Source organism: Ambystoma mexicanum, chromosome 1q (assembly GCF_040938575.1).
Source record: "Ambystoma mexicanum isolate Mex_15411 chromosome 1q, UKY_AmexF1_1, whole genome shotgun sequence".
In the NCBI taxonomy this organism is placed as follows: Eukaryota; Metazoa; Chordata; class Amphibia; order Caudata; family Ambystomatidae; genus Ambystoma; species Ambystoma mexicanum.
Window position 1 is genome coordinate 808,675,347 of NC_090922.1, and position 20,965 is coordinate 808,696,311.

Below are 20,965 nucleotides of genomic sequence, written 5' to 3' on the forward strand. Positions count from 1 at the left end.
CAAAAGTATTGCCTATGATTTTTATCCAGAGCTCTCTTGTGTTCATGTTCTAAGTGTGTTTTAACTCGGTAACATTTCTTCCCGCGGGTACGCTTATCTTTAGTAAGACCGAACTGTCATTACTGTCAAAAAGTGATCGCATATGTACCCCCGGTAACGTCTTTGTTTCACAACACTGGTTTGTCAAAACCAAAGGTACTTACCTTGAATTGTTCTGCACAAGGGGAATTGGTCGTGTGTAGTGTATTTTACGTGTGGTTTTAATTTAATAGAAGTGAAGTGTTTTGTGAATAGATGGTTTAAAATAACTGTACTTTTACTTTTTAACCAAAAACCTTGAGTCAGTGTTTGCTTGAGTCACAGTAATTGTAGTCCTTTGTGTAATCTCTACTAGTGCTCATTTGCTCTTGAGATAAGTCTGGCTGCTCCGCTACCACTTTAACAGTGGAGTACAGGCTTGTACCAAAGGTGAACTTGTATTGCCACTTGTAGTCTTAATTGTGTGTAGTGGTCCCTAAGGGCACTGCACAGGATTCTGCCTGACAGTCACCAGAGCTAGAGTTTGCAAAATGTGACCCTGCAGAACATGCAGATTCAGGGTACAGGAGTTTGATGAATAGGGTTGTGGAATACATGGTCTAGGGTAGATCCTCACCGACATTTGATCAGGATATGACTGCTATACTTAACCAGGGCCCCCAGAAGGACACAATTCTCTCCTGCAATAGAGTACTTAAGAGGACAGTGGAAAAAAAACTGGGACGTTCCTGATACTGCTTCTGCAGTCAACAGTAATTTTTCAAAGAAGTACAGAACTGCGAGTTCTGACCCCGATTACTTAAGGGGGCATCCCACTCAAAGTCTGGTTATTCAGGCAGCAACTTCAAGACAAACAGCCTATCCGTCTATTCCCCTCACGCCCTGGATAGAGAGGATAAGAAGGTGGATGCTTGGGCCCGTAAGGTCTTTACCTCAGGTAGCATGGCTCTGAAGTCTACAAATGTCACCTGTGCCCTGGCCAGGTTCACCCATACCCTGTGGGACTGCATTTCAGCGGCAGCTGATAATATTCCGGAAGGTGTGGAAAGGGAAGGCTTCCTACATATTGTCAAGGACGGAAAGAAGGCAATGGGGGAAGGTCTTCAGTCTGGACTTGATACTGCTGATGGTATCAGCAGATCCATGGCTGCAAGCACTGTGCTGCGCAGATTTGTGTGGTTGAGGAAGTCTGTTTTTTGCACCAGGTGTGCAGGCCAGACTACTCAACATGCCTTTTGATGACTTGAGGTTGTTTTGCAGTAAAGCTGATGAAAGCTTAGAAAAACTGCAGACCTCAAAAGCGGCGGCTAAATCGCTTGGCTTCTCTATGCGACAGCCTCAGAACGTATTCAGGCTCATCTTCCTGGAGAGGTCGTTCTTTTCAGTACTACTCCTCTTGGGAGCGGAAGAGGACAGGCCATAGAGAAAGGTAAACTAAATGTTGCTCGTGGTGGATGAGGAAAAAGTGCATCTTTGCCCTCAGCCGCTCCTGCAGCCGCCTCCAAGTCACTGAGGCCTTATCACACAACCCGGTGGGAGGCAGAATCTCACAGCATCTGAAAGAATGGTGGGGCATTACTTCAGATGCTTAGGCACTGGAGACAGTAGCTCAAGGTTACTGCCTTCCCTTCTTAAAAAGGCCTCGGGACCATCCACCGGGAACCAACTCAGTTCCGCTAATTGTGCAGGAAATTTTAACCCTGCTAGAGAAAGGTGCAACAGAACATGTACCTGTAGCGGGGAGGAACAAGGGGTTGGTATTCCCCCTACTTTCTCATCTCAAAGGACGGAGGATTGAGACCCATCTTGGACTTTAGAAACTTGAACAAGTTCCTCAGGAAGGACAAGTTCAAGATGGTACCCCTTTCTCAGATCCTTCAGGCTCTTCAACTCCAAGACTGGTTGGTATCATTGGACCTTCAGGATGCTTACTTTCATGTGCCAATCCATCCCAAGTACAGAAAGTACCTGAGGTTTGCGGTTGGCGGTTCTCACTTTCAGTTTAGAGTTCTGCTATTCGGGCTGACCTCCGCCCTGAGGGTTTTCACCAAACTGATGGCGGTTGTAGTAGCAAGTCTCCGGAGAGGGGGATTCACGTCTACCCTTACCTGGACGATTGGTTGATCAGAGCTTGTTCTCCCGAACAAGATCTGACCAACACCTGTCACTTCCTTTACAATCTGGGCTTTTACCTCAATTTCAAGAAGTCCTACATACCATCCCAAAAGCTCCAGTTTATCGGGGCAGTCTTGGATACTTCCTCTGGCAAAGCCTTGCCTCCCGAGGTGAGAGCTCTCCACATTCTGCAGGTAACAAAGTTCCAGAATGCCCAGTATCAGCCGGCCTTTGATTTTCTGAGGTTGCTCGGCCTCATGGCATCCTGCATTTTTCTGGTGCCACAGGCTCGACTGAGGATGAGATCTCTTCAATGGGCCCTCAGAACTCAGTGGTCCCGATTCTCGGGGAGTATGTCGGATTTTCAGCAAGTCACGAGCGCAGTTGCTCAGGACCTACTATGGTGGGCTTGCAACGACAATATCCTTAAGGGAGAATCTTTTTGGCAAACATGGCCGGAGATAACAGTAGTGACGGACGCCTCACTCACGGGGTGGGGAGCCCACACCATCGATCTGACAGTCGGCGGTCGTTGGTCTCCATCAGAGTCCAAACTACACATCAACCTATTGGAGCTGAGGGCAATCGGACTAGCACTGAAGGCCTTCCTGCCCTCTGTAGAGGAAAAGAATGTCCTGATAATGACTGACCACAGAGTGGCCATGTACTACCTCAACAAGAGAGGAGGCATAGGATCACTACCAGAGTGCAGAGAGTCAATGCAGCTCTGGTTCTGGGCAATAAGAGGGAATTGCTCTATCGGCAGTTCAACTAACTGTAGAGCAGAACACGGCGGCAGAACCTCTGAGCAGGCAGAGCAGTCTCCCACGAGTGGGAGCTAGCTCAGGAAGTCCTTCAAGAGATCTTCGTCCTTTGGGAACCCCTCAAGTGGATCTGTTTGCGACCACGGTCAACTAGAAGTGCGAACAGTACTGCTGAAGGGAATTTCCACCGAGAGGAGCTCTGGGAGATGCGTTTGTAGTGGACTGGAAGTTTCCACTTCCATACGCGTTTCCTCCAGTCCCTGTGATTCCTCATGTAATCGGGAGGTTGAGAAGGTTCAGGAAAACCATGATCCTAATTGCCCCGGATTAGGCTAGGAGGACGTTGTTTAATTTATTTAACATTTATAAAGCGCTCACATAGCCCACAGGCATCGAGGCGCTGTTACAGGAATTGTTTGTTTTTCTTAGTTGTGTAATTGTGTTGTTTTTTTTGTCTTAGTTACGTATTCATAACGCGCTTAAACACCCAGAGGTTTCTAAGCGCGGACCCGGGGATCGAACCCGTTGTTGCTTCATGTCGTCTTGCTTCCAAGACGCGCACGCTGCCGCTGAGCTATCTACCCGGACCTTCTGGACATGTCCAACTGCCCTCCAATATGTCATCCGCAAAGAGGATCTTTTCTTGCAAGAGGAAGGTCGGGTTCTCCATCCAGAGGTCAAAACACTCGACCTTCACGCACGGTTTCTGAGAGGTTGAGATACAAGGATTGCGATCTTCCGGATGACGTAATGGATATTTTGTTTCGGCCAGAAGGGCAGCAACTAAATCTTTGTACCGGTGTCGTTGAAATAAATTCAGTATCTGGTGTAGGGATAAGAATGTGGACCGTTTTCAATGTGGCACCCCAATGGTGCTTTCTTTCCTATTGCATCTAGCCAATCTGGGGCTCCAGAACGGGACAATTAAAGGGTATCTAGCTGCGCTGTCCATTTTCAAGCGTGCCTCAGAAGAGGTTTCCTACTTCAAAATTCCATTAATCATTCAATTCTTGAAAGGGCTTACTAATGTGTACCCTCCAGTCCCTTTCATGTCCCAACTTTGGATTTAAATCTGGTACTTAAGTTTCTAACTTGTATACCCTTTGAGCCTCTGCACTCATGTCCCTTGAGGCTTCTAACATTAAAAGCTGTCCTCCTTTTGGCCTTAACATCAGCCCACAGTTTTAGTGAGTTACAGGCTCTCTCATGCAAACCTCTGTATACTACTTTATATGGTTCTTAAGGTTAAACTCTTTCTTACCAAACGTAGTTTGACTTTCACTTGTCACAAAAGATCATAGTACCAAGGTTTTACCCTCCTCCTCATTTGGGCGAAGAAGAGGAGAGATTGCATAGACTGGACCCTAAAAGGGCTCTCAGTTTTTACATTTCAAGAATGTCAAAATTGCGTGGGAATGACCAACTTTTTGTAGGTTATACTGCCCATGAATTGGGATTGCAGTAACAAAACAGACTATATTCCGCTGGATCATTTTGGCTATAATTGAATGCTTCAGATTGGCAGGAAAGGACCCACCGGATGGGCTTCGAGACAATTTCACTAGAGGGATGGCTACTTCTGCGGCTCTGAAGAGGGTAATCCGTACAGCAGATATTTGCTCAGCTGCAACATGGGTATCAATGAATACATTCATCAAGCATTATTGGTTAGATGCTTCTTCCAATGAACGTTTATTTGCCAAAGCGGTACTCCATTCCGTCCATGACCAAAATTAGTACTCCCACCTCCAAAATTACCACTGCTATGGTAGTCTATCATGAGATGAGGAATCCGTGGGAGGACAATCAATTCGAAGAACAAGTTACTTTCCAACTGTAACGTTCTTTTGACTAGATGTTCCTCCCACGTATTCCTCATCGCCCCTCCCATCCTACCCTGCAGTACAGTTTACGTTAGTTACACTACTCTCACACAAAGGGTCTTTCGGTCATGAGGCACGCCTGGGTGTTCCTCGAATATTTCCTCAAAAACAGAACTGAAGCCAGCGGGCGCGGCACAAGCTACTTTGATGGTGACGTTGACACGGTACAGAGCCCGTTGAGGGACATCAACGCCACAACCATGTGCAGATCGGCCTCTGCCAAACTTTTTTTCCAAAGCAGTGTAGCTGGCGGATACAAACATCCTAACATGAGGAATACGTGGGAGGAACATCCAGTTGAAAGAATGTTACCGTTGGTAAGTAACTTGTTTGTCTCGAGCCTAGTTGGTCCCACCAGCAAAAGGGAGGAAATCGTCCTTTACAGGTCTTCCCTGTTGATTTGAAAACATCAGCACAGCTGCAGGGCTTCACCGGGCACTTCGCAGTCCAGGAGGGTGCTATTGACATCTTCTGCTTTAGATGTTGTCCTCCAGTGGTGGACTCTGCTCTTAGTCCCAAAAACCTAGCATTTTATGCAGGTTCCCATTCATTCACAGCCCTAGGCTGGCACACAGCAGGGTGGCTGTCCTCCAGCAAGACAGTTGGAACTGGTTTGACTCATGCACACCTAGAGACAAAGACACGGATGTTTTGTGGCCCTCCCTCACTTCCTGCCTTTCCAGACACACTGGATCCTGGGCGGGCTTCAGGGCTGCAGACCCCCTGATGCAAACAGTAAAAGCCCAGAAGAAACTAACAAATGATGAAAAAAAAAAAGGTCAGGGGGATGGGGGGCAGGGGCCATTTTGAGAATGGGCACCCTTGGGTGCAGCACTGATTAGTCTGCAGATACATGTCACTCGGTAGTAAAGAAACTACTGCCACCAGAAATTCAACTGAGTTAGTGTAACAAAATGTTACATGAGGAATGGGTTAAAGGAGTTACTATGTAACCCCCCAGTATTCCACATAGGGTGGTGTGTGCTGGACCCATAAAGTAATGGTAAGTAAGACGGGGATCATCTTACTTGGGAACAGTAGTTCACCCAAGAAAATGAAGTTGAACATTACGAGACATCCAAGGGACTTCCCAGTTGCACTGCACAAAAGGTGCTGTGTGCCACAATGAAAATGCAGATGCCTCTGGAGTTTACCAGACTCTATAAAACAGTAAGGAACATAGAACATCGTAGTGGGGGGGGGGGGGCTAGGACACATGCCTGAGAAAAGGGTCCCACTCACTCAGGAGTACACAATTTAAAAAGCCCTGAGTCCAGCAAAAGAGTTGGGGGGGGGGGGGGGTCTCTAAGGTTAATCGGAATTGGCACATATTTGCTTTTTCTATAAGCTCTGCAAGTCTCTTGTGTTTGACGTAATATAAGTTACTTTCTGGCCTGACTCAATCATTTTTCTGCTCTTATGGCCTGTTTTTTGGGGGCGTCAGGATATGCACAATTATTGCTGTTTAAGGTTTGAGAGGAGCATGATGATTAACCGTTGCTTGTAGGCCTGCAGTGCACTGCTAAAGTACATTTCACAGTCCATTTCCACGTCTGGATTGTGCAACACGGCCAGGAGTTCAGGTAGTGGGTTAAGTAATTCCTGTTCAGATCTGCTAACTTTAAGGCAGATGGCCATTAGAAATTGAAAGATTAGTAAATCAATGAGCAAAGAGTGTGAATGCTTCAACATAAATGGAGATTCATTTACAACCAAACGAAACTGTGGACATGTGGTGCAGTGGCGCTTAGACTGGTAAGGGGATGGGCATGTGGAGCCAAACCCTGTATCCTGTGCTTGCTTTAACAATTCCATCTACAGAGAGTTAAACGTGCTTCAAAGGTCAGACTGTGCCAATGTCTTGCTTTGTCTTTGGGGTCTTCCTGTACAGTTCTGGAAGCCAGAGACCTGAATTCCTGTTTTGTAATCTTTCTGGGACAATGGAAAATGTGTCTTAAAATGTTAATTCAGTCTATACAAAAGCCAGACTAGTCTGTTGGTTTGTATTAAGTTTATTTGTATTGTGCACCTGGCCTAAGGGCATCTGGGCGCAATTCTTCTATGTACATGGTTACAGATAGTTTCTCATTTGAAACCACTTGCTTTTTAGCCCCGGAGGATCAGTGCTGTGTCTGTAGCGGAGCGTGTTTCCTCAGAGAGAGGAGAAGAACCTGGAAAAAGCTGTGGGTACAGTGTACGTTTTGAATCCATCCTTCCCCGTCCACATGCCAGTATAATGTTCTGCACAGTAGGTCAGTACTTAGCTTGGTGGTTTTGTCTTGTACTTTGAGGGTTGGTGTGTCTTTCTACTAACTGCTGGTAACTCCATGGCCTCACCTTGTTATTGTTTAGGAGTGCTCCTGAGGAAGCTGGAATCTGGGATCCGTGGCATCAGTCATGTGATTGTGGATGAGATCCATGAACGTGATATTAATGTAAGTTACTGGGACACTTCCACTGCTGCAGTCTGACATGTCCAAGAGTACTCCTTGTAGGTGTTTTCATTCCTTCTTTCTCTTGGCAGACGGATTTCTTGTTGGTGGTGCTGCGGGATGTTATTCAGACGTACCCAGACATCAGAGTCATTCTGATGTCTGCAACCATTGACACCACCATGTTCTGTGAATATTTCTTTAACTGCCCCCTCATCGAGGTATATGGGAGGACCTTTGCAGTGCAAGGTAAGTGGGGGGGGGGGCGGATAGGGCAGGAAGGGGCGCATGTTCTGTAAAATACAAGGTTCTAACCAGGCACGTCACTCGCCTCAGCCTTAAATGCCAGTTATCCACATGCACACAGTATACCATTTTACTAAGGTTTAATTATCACTGCTGACTGATTAGTGGTGAGTGTACATGTTTGAGATGTGCCTGATCTGTATGACCACGAGAACTGGCTGAACTATTTGTGTTGTGATAAATTTAGGTTTGAGTTGAGTATTTTTGTAAAACGCTTCAGCACATATCTCCATGTGCCATTGGGGCATTTAATTACAGAATTGGGAACCTGGACATTGAATGGTATTGGGAAAGTTATTTGAGAAAGATTGAGAGTCTTGGACTTCTACCTTTTCACCCCTAGTTGGGACGTTTTCATTTTTCTGCTTTCCACGGATACTTTTATGGGACACCCTTTCTTTTAAAAGGTAGCACATACTTACCGAGATACCCCTTAAATATATTGACGTACCCCTAATCAAGTTCACACCAGATTAAAGTTCATCCCTCTAGGGAATTAAGGCCCCAGGGTCTTTTCTTGCAAGTATAACAATTTAAGCTGTACAAAAATGAGGGGTGGGGGCACTTTTATATTTAAATACTATTTTCTTTTAGTGCCTGACCACGCCTGTGTCATTATTCTTTGCATGAAAAAAGCTTTCTCAGTCCTATAATGCTTTGAGAAGTCTTGCCTAATTGTAATGGGTGTGCAGGAAGGCGCTCCTCTCCAACACTTTTGATTCATGACCCGACTTTTTGGAGGCAAGTAGCGCCTTCTGCTTTACTTCATTTTTGGCTCCTTTTCATGGGGAAACTGATCAGCCCATAAGACTGTCAGTACTGAATTGCACACAGCACCGAACAGTGAAGCGTGGTTACGATAACTTGTACCCTTGTTTCTTTGTAATCGCTTGTTGGATACTTTAACAATGTGCCTAGGATGAGGTGGTGGCCGCAGATTTTTTTCAGTCGGTGCAATAATTGTCTTCCCCTCAACCACAACGAGGTGTCCTGTGCGGCCTGTAAACTGCTACAGCCCAAGACTATTAAGGAGTGCCGTTTGAAGCAGTGGGCAGCCTATGGTGTGTCGGAGTCCGAAAATAATTCGCCCACAGCCGCCCGAGTGTGACTAGGGGATAAGCGATGACCAAGGCTCCACTTCCGAAGCCATTGACCTTCCTGCAGAGAGTTCTCGATCCGCAACGTCCGTCCCCGATAGGCACGACGTGAGTCCTGCTATGGGGACAATACATCCCGGCAACAGGGATGCACCCGATTCCCACACTGAACACACAACCCACGGTTCTGCTTCGCGGTCCAGTCGAAGTGCTCCAAAACGCCAACGGGCACGTTGGGTACTTCGGCGGTACCCGCTTATCTTTATGATCAGCAGTTCTTCCTGCAATCGCGTCAGCGTCATGCGTCCGGGCAGTCCAAAAGTAAGGGCGCTAGCACCAAAGCACATGCGGCTGTCGAGATGCTTCAGAAGAATGCTCAGACACCGCTTAAGGCCCCGGTGGTGCCGAAATCCACAGCGCAGCCACCGGCTCAACTGTTGCACCTCCCTGTAATCCAGAGCATCAGCGATAGTATCGCGGGGATCTCTTTGGTGGTTAATGTTAAAGGATATTTGTACCGTGCACTATCACCACCGGAGTGGTCCCCTGGTGCTCTGGTGGCTCTGAAAAAAGGGATGGGGGGGTGAGTTAGTGGGAGTAAGCTGGAAAAGTGCAAGAGAGCAGTGATGTGCTGAGTCGTTGTCTGGGTTTGGGGTGTTTTACGTTCGGTAGTCGTGTGCTGTTGTGCGAGTCTGTGTGGTTTGTTTTGTTGCTGTGTAGTGATGTTTGTGCGGATTGTTGTGTTGGAGGTTTGTGGTTGTTTGGTTAGAGTTTGAGGGGTGAAATTGTTAGTGGATTGCTGTCCGGAAGTGAGGCGCTGAATTTCCGTATTCTCTCCAGGTAGGGTGCGGTAGCGCGTTTGTCCTGACCTGGGCCATCAACTACTCAGTTTCTTTCACACATGGCATCCACTCAGTCATAACCCTACCCAAGATTGGCCTTGGCCACCTAAGTGACACCTGTCTGTATGCAGGGCAGGCAGGTATTTGTCTCTTCAAATCTGGGCCAGAGAACATTCCCAATCCAGTCGGTGCGTGGCATTGACTAGCCAAGGCTACTCCATCCATATGTCGCGGATGATTGGCATTCATCATCTTATTGAGTTGTTTATGCAGGCTATCGCTCCCAGCCCCTTTGAAGCATGGCACATGCCAACGCTTGCAATTCCGTCCTGGGGAGGCGCCTGCCTTCATTCACAGCTCCATACGGTCAATGGCCATGCCATTGTCCACAACTTAATTCAAGAGTGGCAAGTGCCAACATTACCACAACTCTATATACAAGTACGATACCTGGTAGCAATTATGGGACGGGTGAGGAAGTTGGCTGGAGTTGGCTAGGGATGCTGATTTCTGTCCTCCATTGGTCTCTCTTGTCTCCTATTCGACTTAGCATCGTCTCTTGTTGTAGTAAGAGTTTCTCTGGTCGGTTCTGGGTGTTGTCAGTGTCACCCTTAATGTAGTCATCCTTTTTTTTTGTGTTTCCCGTTAGGTTGTTTCGGTTTTTCAGTTTGAATCTGTGGTGTTGAAGAGCCAGGTTTTTAGTTATTTTCTGAATTGTAGGTGGTCTTTGGTGTTTATTTCTTTCGGGATGTTCCAGGTTTTTTATTTTTACAAGCAATAGGGGAGCCCCTGTGTGCAAACGTGAGATGGGGCAAAATATAATCTTAAAGATACTCCCGCTTTTGACAATCATCACTCTTGCCATTAAATTCAAATTATTTTTGATAATTAGAATGTGCTCTAGGATTCACATAGAAGCAAAAGAGAAGTCCTTAGAGTGCAAACTTAATTTAATACAAAGAAAAAATAATTTTTTAAAATCATAAATCTTTTATTGCATAAATTTAGTACAAATGTTGGAAAAAAAGGGAGGAAAAAAGACAAAGCATTCAAAATATACATGAATCGCAAAAGACACATCGGTACTGAACAATTGAAAATCGTTTTAGCCAAGTTGGCAGGGTACTGTGCAGGAGACAGATGCTACTGCAGAGGGGCTACAAGGGTGTATTAAAAATTGCCCTGGTAGATTAGTGGAGAGTATTGGCATGGTTAATTAATAAACATGGCCTTGTTATCTGCCTACGTGTATGTAAAATCAAAAACAGTTGACAATGCTGTTCTATAGATAAATGAACCAAGCATAGAAACACGTTTCGCTGTGCCAGTATATATGGTATACGTGGTTAAGCCTTCCTCAAGGCAGGTATTGTGAATCACTCTATAGGGGGCAGTAAGATAAAAACAATATTGACGTATCGAAAAGGAAAAACACACATAGGAACGTTTTCTTTGGAAAAACACTTAATCATGCTGCTGATCCAAATTGAGGTCCGCAAACTACTCACCCTGTATCTAGATTAGGGACAGGCGGGGTCTCTGGTGCATTTCCCGAGTGTGTTGGGATTCTTTCAGTACTCGATCTGACATCAATTATTTAGACCATCTGTGTGCTCAAAAGTCACTATAGACTAAATTCAAGAAGAAAACGGGGGGCGGGAGAAAACAAAGAAGGGACATTGTATTAAAAAACAAGGTTTCTGATTGCACGTGTCGAAGGGACCAAAATTGAAAATGTTATGTTCATACAAGGATGGAGTACAATACCTCTGGTGGTATTTGTGTAGAAATCAGATAATAGGGCATCTGCGTTGACCATACATGATTGGTGGGCAAAGTTGCACTTGCCGGGACACGGTTGAACTGTCTTGTCCGCGATGGAACAGTATATCTGGCGCAAAAGAGCCAAAGCTGGAGAGAGCGTAGAAGAGGGGTGGGTTACCTCCTCAAACAAACCGCTGTCTTTGACATATACAGAAAAAGTCCAGTTAAAGCCCAGAAATGGGTTTGTAAAGCTGTCATATTTTACACTTATCTTGCCTGCATATGAAGAATACATGCAGGTGGAGAAGGAAAAAACTGCTGTGCGCGATTTATCTTGAGCTGTGTGCTGGGTCAGGATCGGAATCCAAAAGTCACGGTATTGGGTCCTCACAGAATCTGAAGTACTGTTGGAAGTCAACAAGAAAAGGGGAAGGTTTTTTTTTTTTACATGCCGTGGGTAACCGCCATTGTATTGCAAAATCGAAAGCAGTCGGTCTTGCAGCCCGACTGCGCACGTACCTGGAGAAAAAGGGACGGCTGCTCACCGTCTGGAAAGTTGGAAAATGCTGTGTCAAGGGTGTTGTCATAGCAACCCCATGTTTCAAGCAACGTCATTGTCAGACTTCAATTACGTGCAACTGCGTGCTGTAATGGGAGAGAGAGAGTTCCCATGGTAATACAAATGCCAGACCGCGTTCCGTGTTCCTACGCTGAAAAAAACAAAGATGTTTTTTTCAGTGTGCTCGCAAAAGGATTGGAGTTTGGGAACGGAGGCGAATTTGTAGAAAAACTGCAAAGATGTTGAATTCTAAGTGTACACAAAACATGTGGTAAGAGCTCACATGCTGTGTTGAAATAAACAACTTGTAAATCAGTTTCTGATGCTTGTTAATCTGCTTAGAATCACATGCTGTGGATATGGTCTGACATCCAGTGGTAACCGCAGAGTATTTCATCTTGTCTTTCGGCGACCGAAAGGGGACGTCGGCTTAGGCGTGTCTGTAACACTATCCCTATCGTGATGTGTAGTGTACCCAAAATCCCTCACGTGCCGAGGTCCCTCAGATTGTTTTTTTCTGCCCAGATAATTGGTCGTCAGCGGAACTCCTACTAGAGACATTGTTTATCTTTACCGAATTGTCAGTTATTCCCCGTTTAAGAACTTCGCCCGACAAGAACATCTTTGATGAAGACTTTTGGGGATTAGTCTACGGCCGTCCTATACAGTAGGGAAGAGTGGGGTAGGAGAGGCCATATTGTTGGTATGTCTTTCCTCCTTTCCCCTCTTTTCCCTTCTGGTCTGGTCCTCCTTCCCTTTAGCTATGGAAAGGACTCATTTTAGATTCTGCCCTAAGTGTAGGGTCAGATATCCTTGGAAGGACGAACACAGGACGTGTAATGCCTGTCTCCCCCTAAAGCGCGACGAGAAGCTGTTTGTGGCGTGCAAACTCCTTCGGCCTAAGACCCTTAAGGAGTGCTGTGTAAAGCAGTGGGGCGCATACGGTATGTCACGCGTGGAACCCCCCTTCCCCCACCCACTGAAAGTGACAGGGGTACTTCGGATGACCAAACGTCCGTTACGGATGTTATAGACGTTGAGGCGGACACTTCTAGGTCTGCCACGCCCGTCCCAGACACCGTAAGGCTCGACTCCGGTCTTGCTACAGGGACAACACCCGGCGACAAGGGTTGTACAAGGGGATCGCTCTAAGAACACAATACCAACGCAGATTTCGACGTCTTCATCGAAAAAAGCAAAAGCGCCAATGGGACCGCCGAAAAATTTGCCGGTTCCCTCGGATCGTTCAGATCCAAAGCCTTCCCTGCATCCGCAGCAGCGTCTTGCGACTGGGCAATCTGAACCAATTAAGGGCGCTATTCCGAAAAGTACACGCATCGAAGCGCGGGAGCCCGACTCTTCGACTGTCTCTAAGGCCGCGGTAGGCCCTTAAACTATGGCTAGGCCTCTACCCGGAAAACCTACCGCTAGGCCCTCTAGCGCCGCGGAGGGTATCACGCCTGCCGATAAATCACCGGAGCCACTGTCTCACGACGATTCGGCGTCTATCGTAAGCAGCATCGAAAGAATTACGGTGGCGGTGGGTCTTACCCCTGTTCCGCCTAAGGTTATGCGACAAACCGCAGAAAAAGTTTTGGCGGATTGGATTCCCGATTCTGGCGACGCTTAAGAAGATAGTAGAGGATAGTAGAGCGCCTCCTTCCAATACCCTAAGACTCATTTTGTAGTTTGTCCTAATGCAGGCCCGTTTGGGTCCCCTAAATGGACTACAGAAAAATTTGAAGGGTGTATGGATCGGCTGGAGCAGATTATCAGTTTTCCTGATCATCCTCCCCCGAAAAGGGCTTGGGTAGACCCCAACCTTCAAATTCAGGAAGATCAGTCTCCTGTTTTCCAACAGGAAGACGTGGTCCAAAATGACACATATAGAGACATTTATAATGAAGAAGAAGCTTCTTTTCTGCAAAGCTATGAGTAAGAACAGGTTCTGATGCTTGTTAATCTGCTTAGAATCACATGCTGTGCATATGGTCCGACATCCAGTGGTAACCGCAGAGTATTGCATCTTGTCTTTCGGGGACCGAAAGGGGACGTCTGCATAGGCGTGTCTGAAACACTATCCCTATCGTGACGTGTGTAGTACCCAAATTCCCTCACGCGCCGAGGTCCCGCAGATTGTTTTTTCCACCCAGATCACTGGTCGCCCTATAGCGGAGCTCTTCATGAGACATTGTTTATCTTACTGAATTGACTGTTTATCCCCGTTAAGTCACTTCGCCCATCAAGAACATCGACGAAGACTACGGGGGAATCGTCTACGGCTGTGGGTTCCGCCGCCCAGGATTCGGACTTCCACGTGGTCGGGCCTTCCGGCCGACCTACACAATAGCGAGAGTGGGCTCGGGGTTTGCCATACTGTTATGTCTTTCCTCTTTTCCACTGCTTTCCCTTTTGGTCTGGTCACCCTTCCCTTCTGCTATGGAAAGGACTCCATTTAGATTCTGCCCTGTGTGCAGGGTTAGATATCCGTGGAAAGACGAGCACACCTCGTGTAACGATTGTCTCCCCCTAGAGCACGACGAAAGGCGGTGTTCTGCATGTAAACTCCTTAAACCGAAGACCCTTGGGGAGCACCGGTTAAAGCGGTGAGCCGCGTACGGCATGTCACGCGTGGAGCCTCCTTCCCCTGCCGCGACACGTTGGATGACCAAACGTCCAATGCGGACGTTATAGACCTTGAGGCGGACACTTCTAGGGCTGCCACGCCCGTCCCCGACCCTTCTAGGCTCGACTCCGGTCTTGCTGCAGGGAACACACCCGGCGACAAGGTTGTACAATCGCACCGCACCAAGCACACAACCCAAATGCCGTCCTCGACATCGTCGAAGGCGAAAGCTCCAACGGGCCCGCCGGAAATTTCGGCGGTGCCCACGGATCGGTCAAGACCGAAGCCTTCCCCGCATCCGCAGCAGCGCATGACTGGGCATAACAAATATAACAAGGGCGCTACTCCCCAAAATAAACGCGCCAGAGTTTCAGAACAAGAAACTTCGACGGATTCCAAGGTTTCCAAGGCCCGTACAGGCCCGAAAACTACGAGTAGGCCTCTATCCGAGAAGCCATCCGCTGGTCCTTCTGGAGCCGCGGAAGACATTTCCACTGCCGACACACCATCGGAAGCGTTGTCTCCCGAAGATTTGCCGACTATCCGTAAGAGCATCAGTAGGATTGCTACGGCGGTGGGCCTAGTACCGGTTCCGCCCACAGTTATGGGCCAATCCGCCAAAAAGTTTTCCACGGATTTGGAAGACGATCCCGAAGACTCTTACGAAGAAAGCCAGGTACCCCTCTCAAGCACCCTGAGGAGAACCCACCTCTGGGTACTGCTCGCTAGTCTATGCACAGCATGTGATTCTAAGCAGATTAACATGCATCAGAAGACATGCATTACTTACCGTAAAAGCATTTCTGATGATTTCATCTGCTTAGATTCACATGCGCCCTCCCTGCCTCCCCGCTCGTGGTGGAAGGAACACAGACTTCTTACTTTCTCTCCATGTACTCACTCACTATAGCCTTGGGCTCCCTCATGGCAGAAAAAATACAATCGGAGGGACCTCCGCGCGTGAGGGATTTTGGGAACTACACACGTCACAAAAGGCATAGTATTTCAGACCCGCTTATGCTGACGTCCCCTTTCGGTCCCCGAAAGACGAGATGCAATACTCCGCGGTTACCACTGGATGTCGGACCATATGCACAGCATGTGAATCTAAGCAGATACAATCATCAGAAATGCTTTTACGGTAAGTAATCCATGTCATACTACGGACAACTGGCAGGAAACCAGCAGGAAGGTCAGGACCCATGGACACAGCAAGATCAGGCCTCTGTTTTGTGCCTAGACTCTCCTCCGTCCACCCTGGCTCGCCAGGCCTCTCCTGCAGATGACCAGATGGCATTCAACTCCATGTTGAAAAAAGCAGCTGAATACTTTAAAATTGCCACGCAAGAGGCGGTACCTGAGCAGGATTTCGTGGAGGATATCATTAAGGAAAAACCTCCAGCGAGGCAATCCACCCCCCTTCTTAACTCTGTTAAGAGAAGGGTAGCCCCCTCATTAGTGTCACCTGCTCAAACACGGGCAGTGAACCCGAGAGTCGAAATTATTTCGCCCTTCCCCTTATGACCCTCTATACATCAAAGGGCACGCTATGCCAGATTCACTGGTAGTGACTACCACTCGGAAGAGGGCAGGGGGTACTCCTTGCCACGGGGGAGTCACCGCCGGACAAGGAAGCTAAGCAGCTGTATGCCCTTGGCAAACGTGTCACGCCAGCAGCCGCATACACTATACTGGTTGCGAATAATAATACTCTATTAGCAAGCTATGCTGATGCCCAATGGAACTTCCTCCAGGAAGGCCTCCAAGAGGTCCCCGAACCCGCCAAATCAAAGCTTCCTTCCATGGAAGGAAGACAAGTTAACCAGAACGTGGTGAAGAACACCCTGGACACTGCGGAAACAGCAGGCAGGTCTCTTGCTCAAGGGACCCTACTAAAAAGACACGCTTGGCTGCGTACATCAGGATTTAAACCCAAGACTCAGGCCTCCCTCATTAATAAACCCATTGAGGAGACTAACCTCTTCGGGAAAGCGGTGGATGAGGCTTTGGAAACAGCCAAGAAGGAGCATGAGACTCTAAAGTCTATGCAACAAATTACACAGAAACCCTCCTCCCAGAGGGGTAATAACTCTGGGCGGTCCTTTCGAGGGCAAGCCTGTGTTGGTCAAAACAACTATGGCACGGGTAACTTTAACACAGGACAAACATCTGGAAGCCAAGGGGACAAACGTGCACAGGCCCCAATCCCAGAGTAGCCACGGCCTCTGGTCAGAAATTACCAAGTCCAGGTCCCTTCCCATGTCACCCAGGTCGGGTGGCGATTAACATCTTTCCTCATGGCATGGGAGGGGAACCTTCCGACCAGTGGGTCTTAAAGACGGTCGCCCAGTTACTGCGTGGAATTCGCCCGACCTCCACAGTTCAGACCGCCATGCTCATGGCGCCTTTCACCGGACCATCTGAAGTTCCTGATCCAAGAGGTGGAAGCACTGCTGGGAAAGGACGCCATAGAAGCCGTCACTATTCAGGTAAACAAGGTTATTTATTCAGTCTACTTCCTTATACCCAAAAAGGATCTCACCATGCCCCCTGTTCTAGACCTGCGCCCAGCAAACAAGTTTATAAAGCCCCAGAAGTTTTGCATGGTAACACTGCAGGAGGTGATCCCCTTGCTGAAACAAGGGGACTTGATGGCAACATTGGACATGAAAGATGCATACTTGAATATTTCAATGTTGCCAGCGCACAGGAAATACCGAAGGTTCATGATCCAGGACAAGCATTATCATTTCAAAGTACTCCCCTTCGGCATCGCTTCGGCGCCAAGGGTGTTTACCAAGGTCCTGGCAGTGGCAGCAGCATACCTGCACAAACTATCAGTCCCAGTTTACCTTACCTCGACAACTGGCTCATCACGAGGGGACTCGTTCGACGCTTGTTTTTCGAACACCCAAAAAACAAGTAGATCTCCTCTTCAGCCTGGGTTTCTCAATAAACAAAATGAAATCAAGTTTAGTCCCCAGCCAAATAAAACAATTTATGGGAGCTCTAATTCGGATGGAAGACGGTCTCATCTTCCCCTCCAACGAGAAGGTTCAGAACATGCTTTTTCAGATCCCTCAATATGTAGCCAGTCGGGAGGTGACGGTGTGCAAGGCCATGCGCTTGCTAGGAATGATTGCGTCATGCATATACTTGGTACCCCATGCGCGGCTGTGCATGCGTCCCATACAAGAGTGGCTCAACAGCCAGTGGGGTCAGACCAGCGGACAATGGGAAGATCTGGTAGTTGTCTCGCCAACCCTCGTTCTCTCTGCAGTGGTGGTCAAGAGAAAACCTCTTGAAGGGGAAGACCTTCACCACCCCTGCAGTAGAAGCCACTCTCAAGACCGATGCATCTCTCGCGGGGTGGGGAGCTCCTCTGCTTCAACAGACAGCGCACAGAGTTTGGTCTCCTCAAGTAGCATCCAACCATATAAACTTAGAGGAGCTGTTAGCGGTGTTCAAGGCTTTGCAACTGCAAGGGAAGACAGTGTTGATTCTAACCGGTAGCACTACAGCTATGTATTACCTGAATAAACAGGGGGGGGCACTCACTCTCCAGGGCTATCCAAGCTGTCCCAAAACATTTGGATATGGTCTCTCGGACACAAGATGATGTTGTCCCCACATGTTCCAGGGGAACTCCATCTTCTAACAGACTTACTCAGCAGAGATTTCCCTCTGCCCGAAGAATACGAATGGCGGCTGCACAAAGACCTTGTGTCCAACGTCTTAGCAGAATGGAGTTTCCCAGAGATCGACCTGTTCGCTACTCAGGAGAACGCTCAATGCCAAGACTACACTTCCAGGTACCCCCAGAACCGATCCAAGGGGAACGGTCTCTGGATAATATGGTCGGAGAAATGTGTGTACGCTTTCCGCGCCCCCCGACTTCCCTTCTCAACAAGATAGTGCACAAGATGCACCAGGAACAAGTTACCATGATACTGGTGGCCCCCATGTGGGCCAGCCCACCCTGGTTGGCTCACCTGATGGAAATGTCCCTCTCCCCACCAGTCAAATCCCATCGATTGTTCACCCTCACACATTGTGCTGTATCTAACCCATCTGTTGGACACTGGTTTAGTCTTCAATTCCCTAAAGGTTCATCTGGCTGCTCTCAGCCTACACCACATCACAACTAAAAGTATTGTGGTGGAAAATACAGGTGATTAAATCCTTTATGGAAGGGGTTAAGAGGATTTATCCTCCCATTTCTCATCCAGCCCCAGGATGGGATCTGAATGTGGTTTTCACCAAGCTCATGGGAGCTCCCTTTGAGCCTATGCATAAAGCAAGTCTGAAAGACCTGACTTATAAAACAGCCTTCCTCGTAGCTATCACTACAGGCTCTTTCTGTTTTAGACCCCTTTGTTACAGTCCACAAAGATGAGGTAGTTCTGTGCACACATCCCAGGTTTGCGCCTAAATTCATCTCAAAGTTCCATGTGAACCAATCTATCGAACTACCCACTTTCTTCCAGAACCCTACTACCATGGCCGAAAGAAGCCTTCACACACTAGACGTGCGCAGGGCAGTCATGTTTTACCTGGAAAGAACTAAACCACTTAGGAAGACAAAACAATTCTTTGTTTCAGTGGCATCTGGTAGAGAAGGCGACCCTGTCTCTAAATTAGCTATCTCAAGGTGGATTGTCAAATGCATCACACTATGTTACTCTCTTGCTAAGAGAGAACTGCCCTTCAAGCCTAGCGCACATTCTAACCGAAGCACTGGGGCATCCATAGCATTCATTGCAAATGTTCCGCTTGAGTTCATGCACAAAGCGGCAACCTGGAGTTCTGTACACACCTTTACGAAACACTATTGCCTAGACGCTCATTCTAGGTCTGATTCTCAGGTGGGACAAGCAGTATTAAGACATCTTTTCTCTACTGTTCCTTCTCACAACCTACCTCCAACTCCGGGTACTGTTTGCTAGTCTATGCACAGCATGTGATTCTAAGCAGAATAACAAGCATCAGAAGACATGCATTACTTACCGTAATATAATTTCTGATTGTATCAGTTTAGATTCACATGTGCCCTCCCTACCTCCCTGCTCTGGGTGGAAGGAACATAGATGTCTTATGATGTATCCCTGAGCCAGTGATGACAGGGAGCAGGAACCAGGCTGACTCAGGTTAGTGTAAAAGGAAACCGGCTTTATTCTTCTCAATTACATAGCATAGTATAAGAGGTAGGAGAGTAGGTGATAAGCCTCTGCCCTGGTTCCTAGTCCATCTCCCAGTCCCAACCGTCACTCTCTAGAATCCTCAGGCCCCCCACACTCCAAGCTCCACTTAAACATTCTAGGAGGCTCTTGCACACACTCAGCCATTCAATAGTCATACCAGGATACCACACATCCCCCTCCTTAACAACAAACAGAAATCAGAATACTCTCACCATCATGTTAGGATCACACAAAAAAGAAACCAAACACCTTCTACCCCGGCCTGCCACACCGGGGTCTCAGTACTGCCACCACCGAGCGCATACCTTGCCACATGGACAATCAAAACTAAACTACCATCATAAACCTTCCTAACCTACCACCTTCTGCCAGAACTGCCACTCCTGGCCTCAAGCCTGCCACACTTGAGCACTAACCCTGTCTCAACGAGACCAACATACCTTCCAACATATAGTGCATCCAAAACGTACACAATTGGCCTGAACAAAATCCTAACATGCTAGCAACAACAAAACCAACACTTAATCTAAAACACACACACATCAACACCCATCCCTTCTCCCCTAAAGAAAACACAGAAAAGGATGAATATGAAAGCAAGAGACTAACTGGACAAAGACCACATAAACCACAACACAACCACAAGAGGCGTGGGGCGTAAAAAGTGCACAGTCACTACCATGCAAAACGAAACTTCCGTCCAAACACCAACAAATGTAAAATTGTGGCACTTGCTAAAAGCTTCCGCTACAAAAAAAACACTGAAAACCAGTGCAAGCACAACAAGGTGGAAAAAATGTAGTGCTTCTCCGATGTTAAAATTGTTTGATAATAGAAAGTTTTATAAATACATAGTGTCCCCAGTGACACTCAAAAACTAAACTCAACTGTCTGTGTGCCCAACTTGCAGTACTTCAACCTAACTAGGCATGAGCAGGAACAAAAATTTCTCACACTTGCTGCACTACCTGACACCACAGACATTAGGAGTCCAAAAAAATCACTCCTAATCCCGACACTATAACATTCTATAGGAGACATGAAAACAGAAACACTAACTAAAGTAGTGTAGGGCCTACTCCATGACTTCATGCGTACTACTTACGCCTCAATGTCTCTTACTATAGTGTCCTAACATAGGATGCTTATATATAAAGATCCTCCCCGAATAGGATGCTTCAATCTAAAGATCCTCCCCGAACACAAATCACCTATTTGTGTTTAACCTCCAAACACCGGTCTCCCTAGGGTCTCCATAAGGCATCACACCTGGCCAGCATGGGATCCTCACCCTAAACTACATACGTGCTACCTCTCACACGCCTACTTCTCCCAAC

The 20,965-nt window shown here is 47.4% G+C and overlaps 1 protein-coding gene across 2 annotated transcripts in view; it reads left to right on the forward strand.

Moving 5' to 3' along the window:
- DHX9 (DExH-box helicase 9) overlaps positions 1 to 20,965 on the forward strand; it is a 745,262-nt gene that overhangs the window by 435,752 nt on the left and 288,545 nt on the right. For both annotated transcript variants that reach the window (XM_069641409.1, XM_069641410.1), the window contains 3 exons: positions 6,912 to 7,053; positions 7,154 to 7,236; positions 7,326 to 7,482. In XM_069641409.1, coding sequence (XP_069497510.1) covers positions 6,912 to 7,053; positions 7,154 to 7,236; positions 7,326 to 7,482 — 382 coding nt within the window. The remainder of the gene's footprint in view (positions 1 to 6,911; positions 7,054 to 7,153; positions 7,237 to 7,325; positions 7,483 to 20,965) is intronic.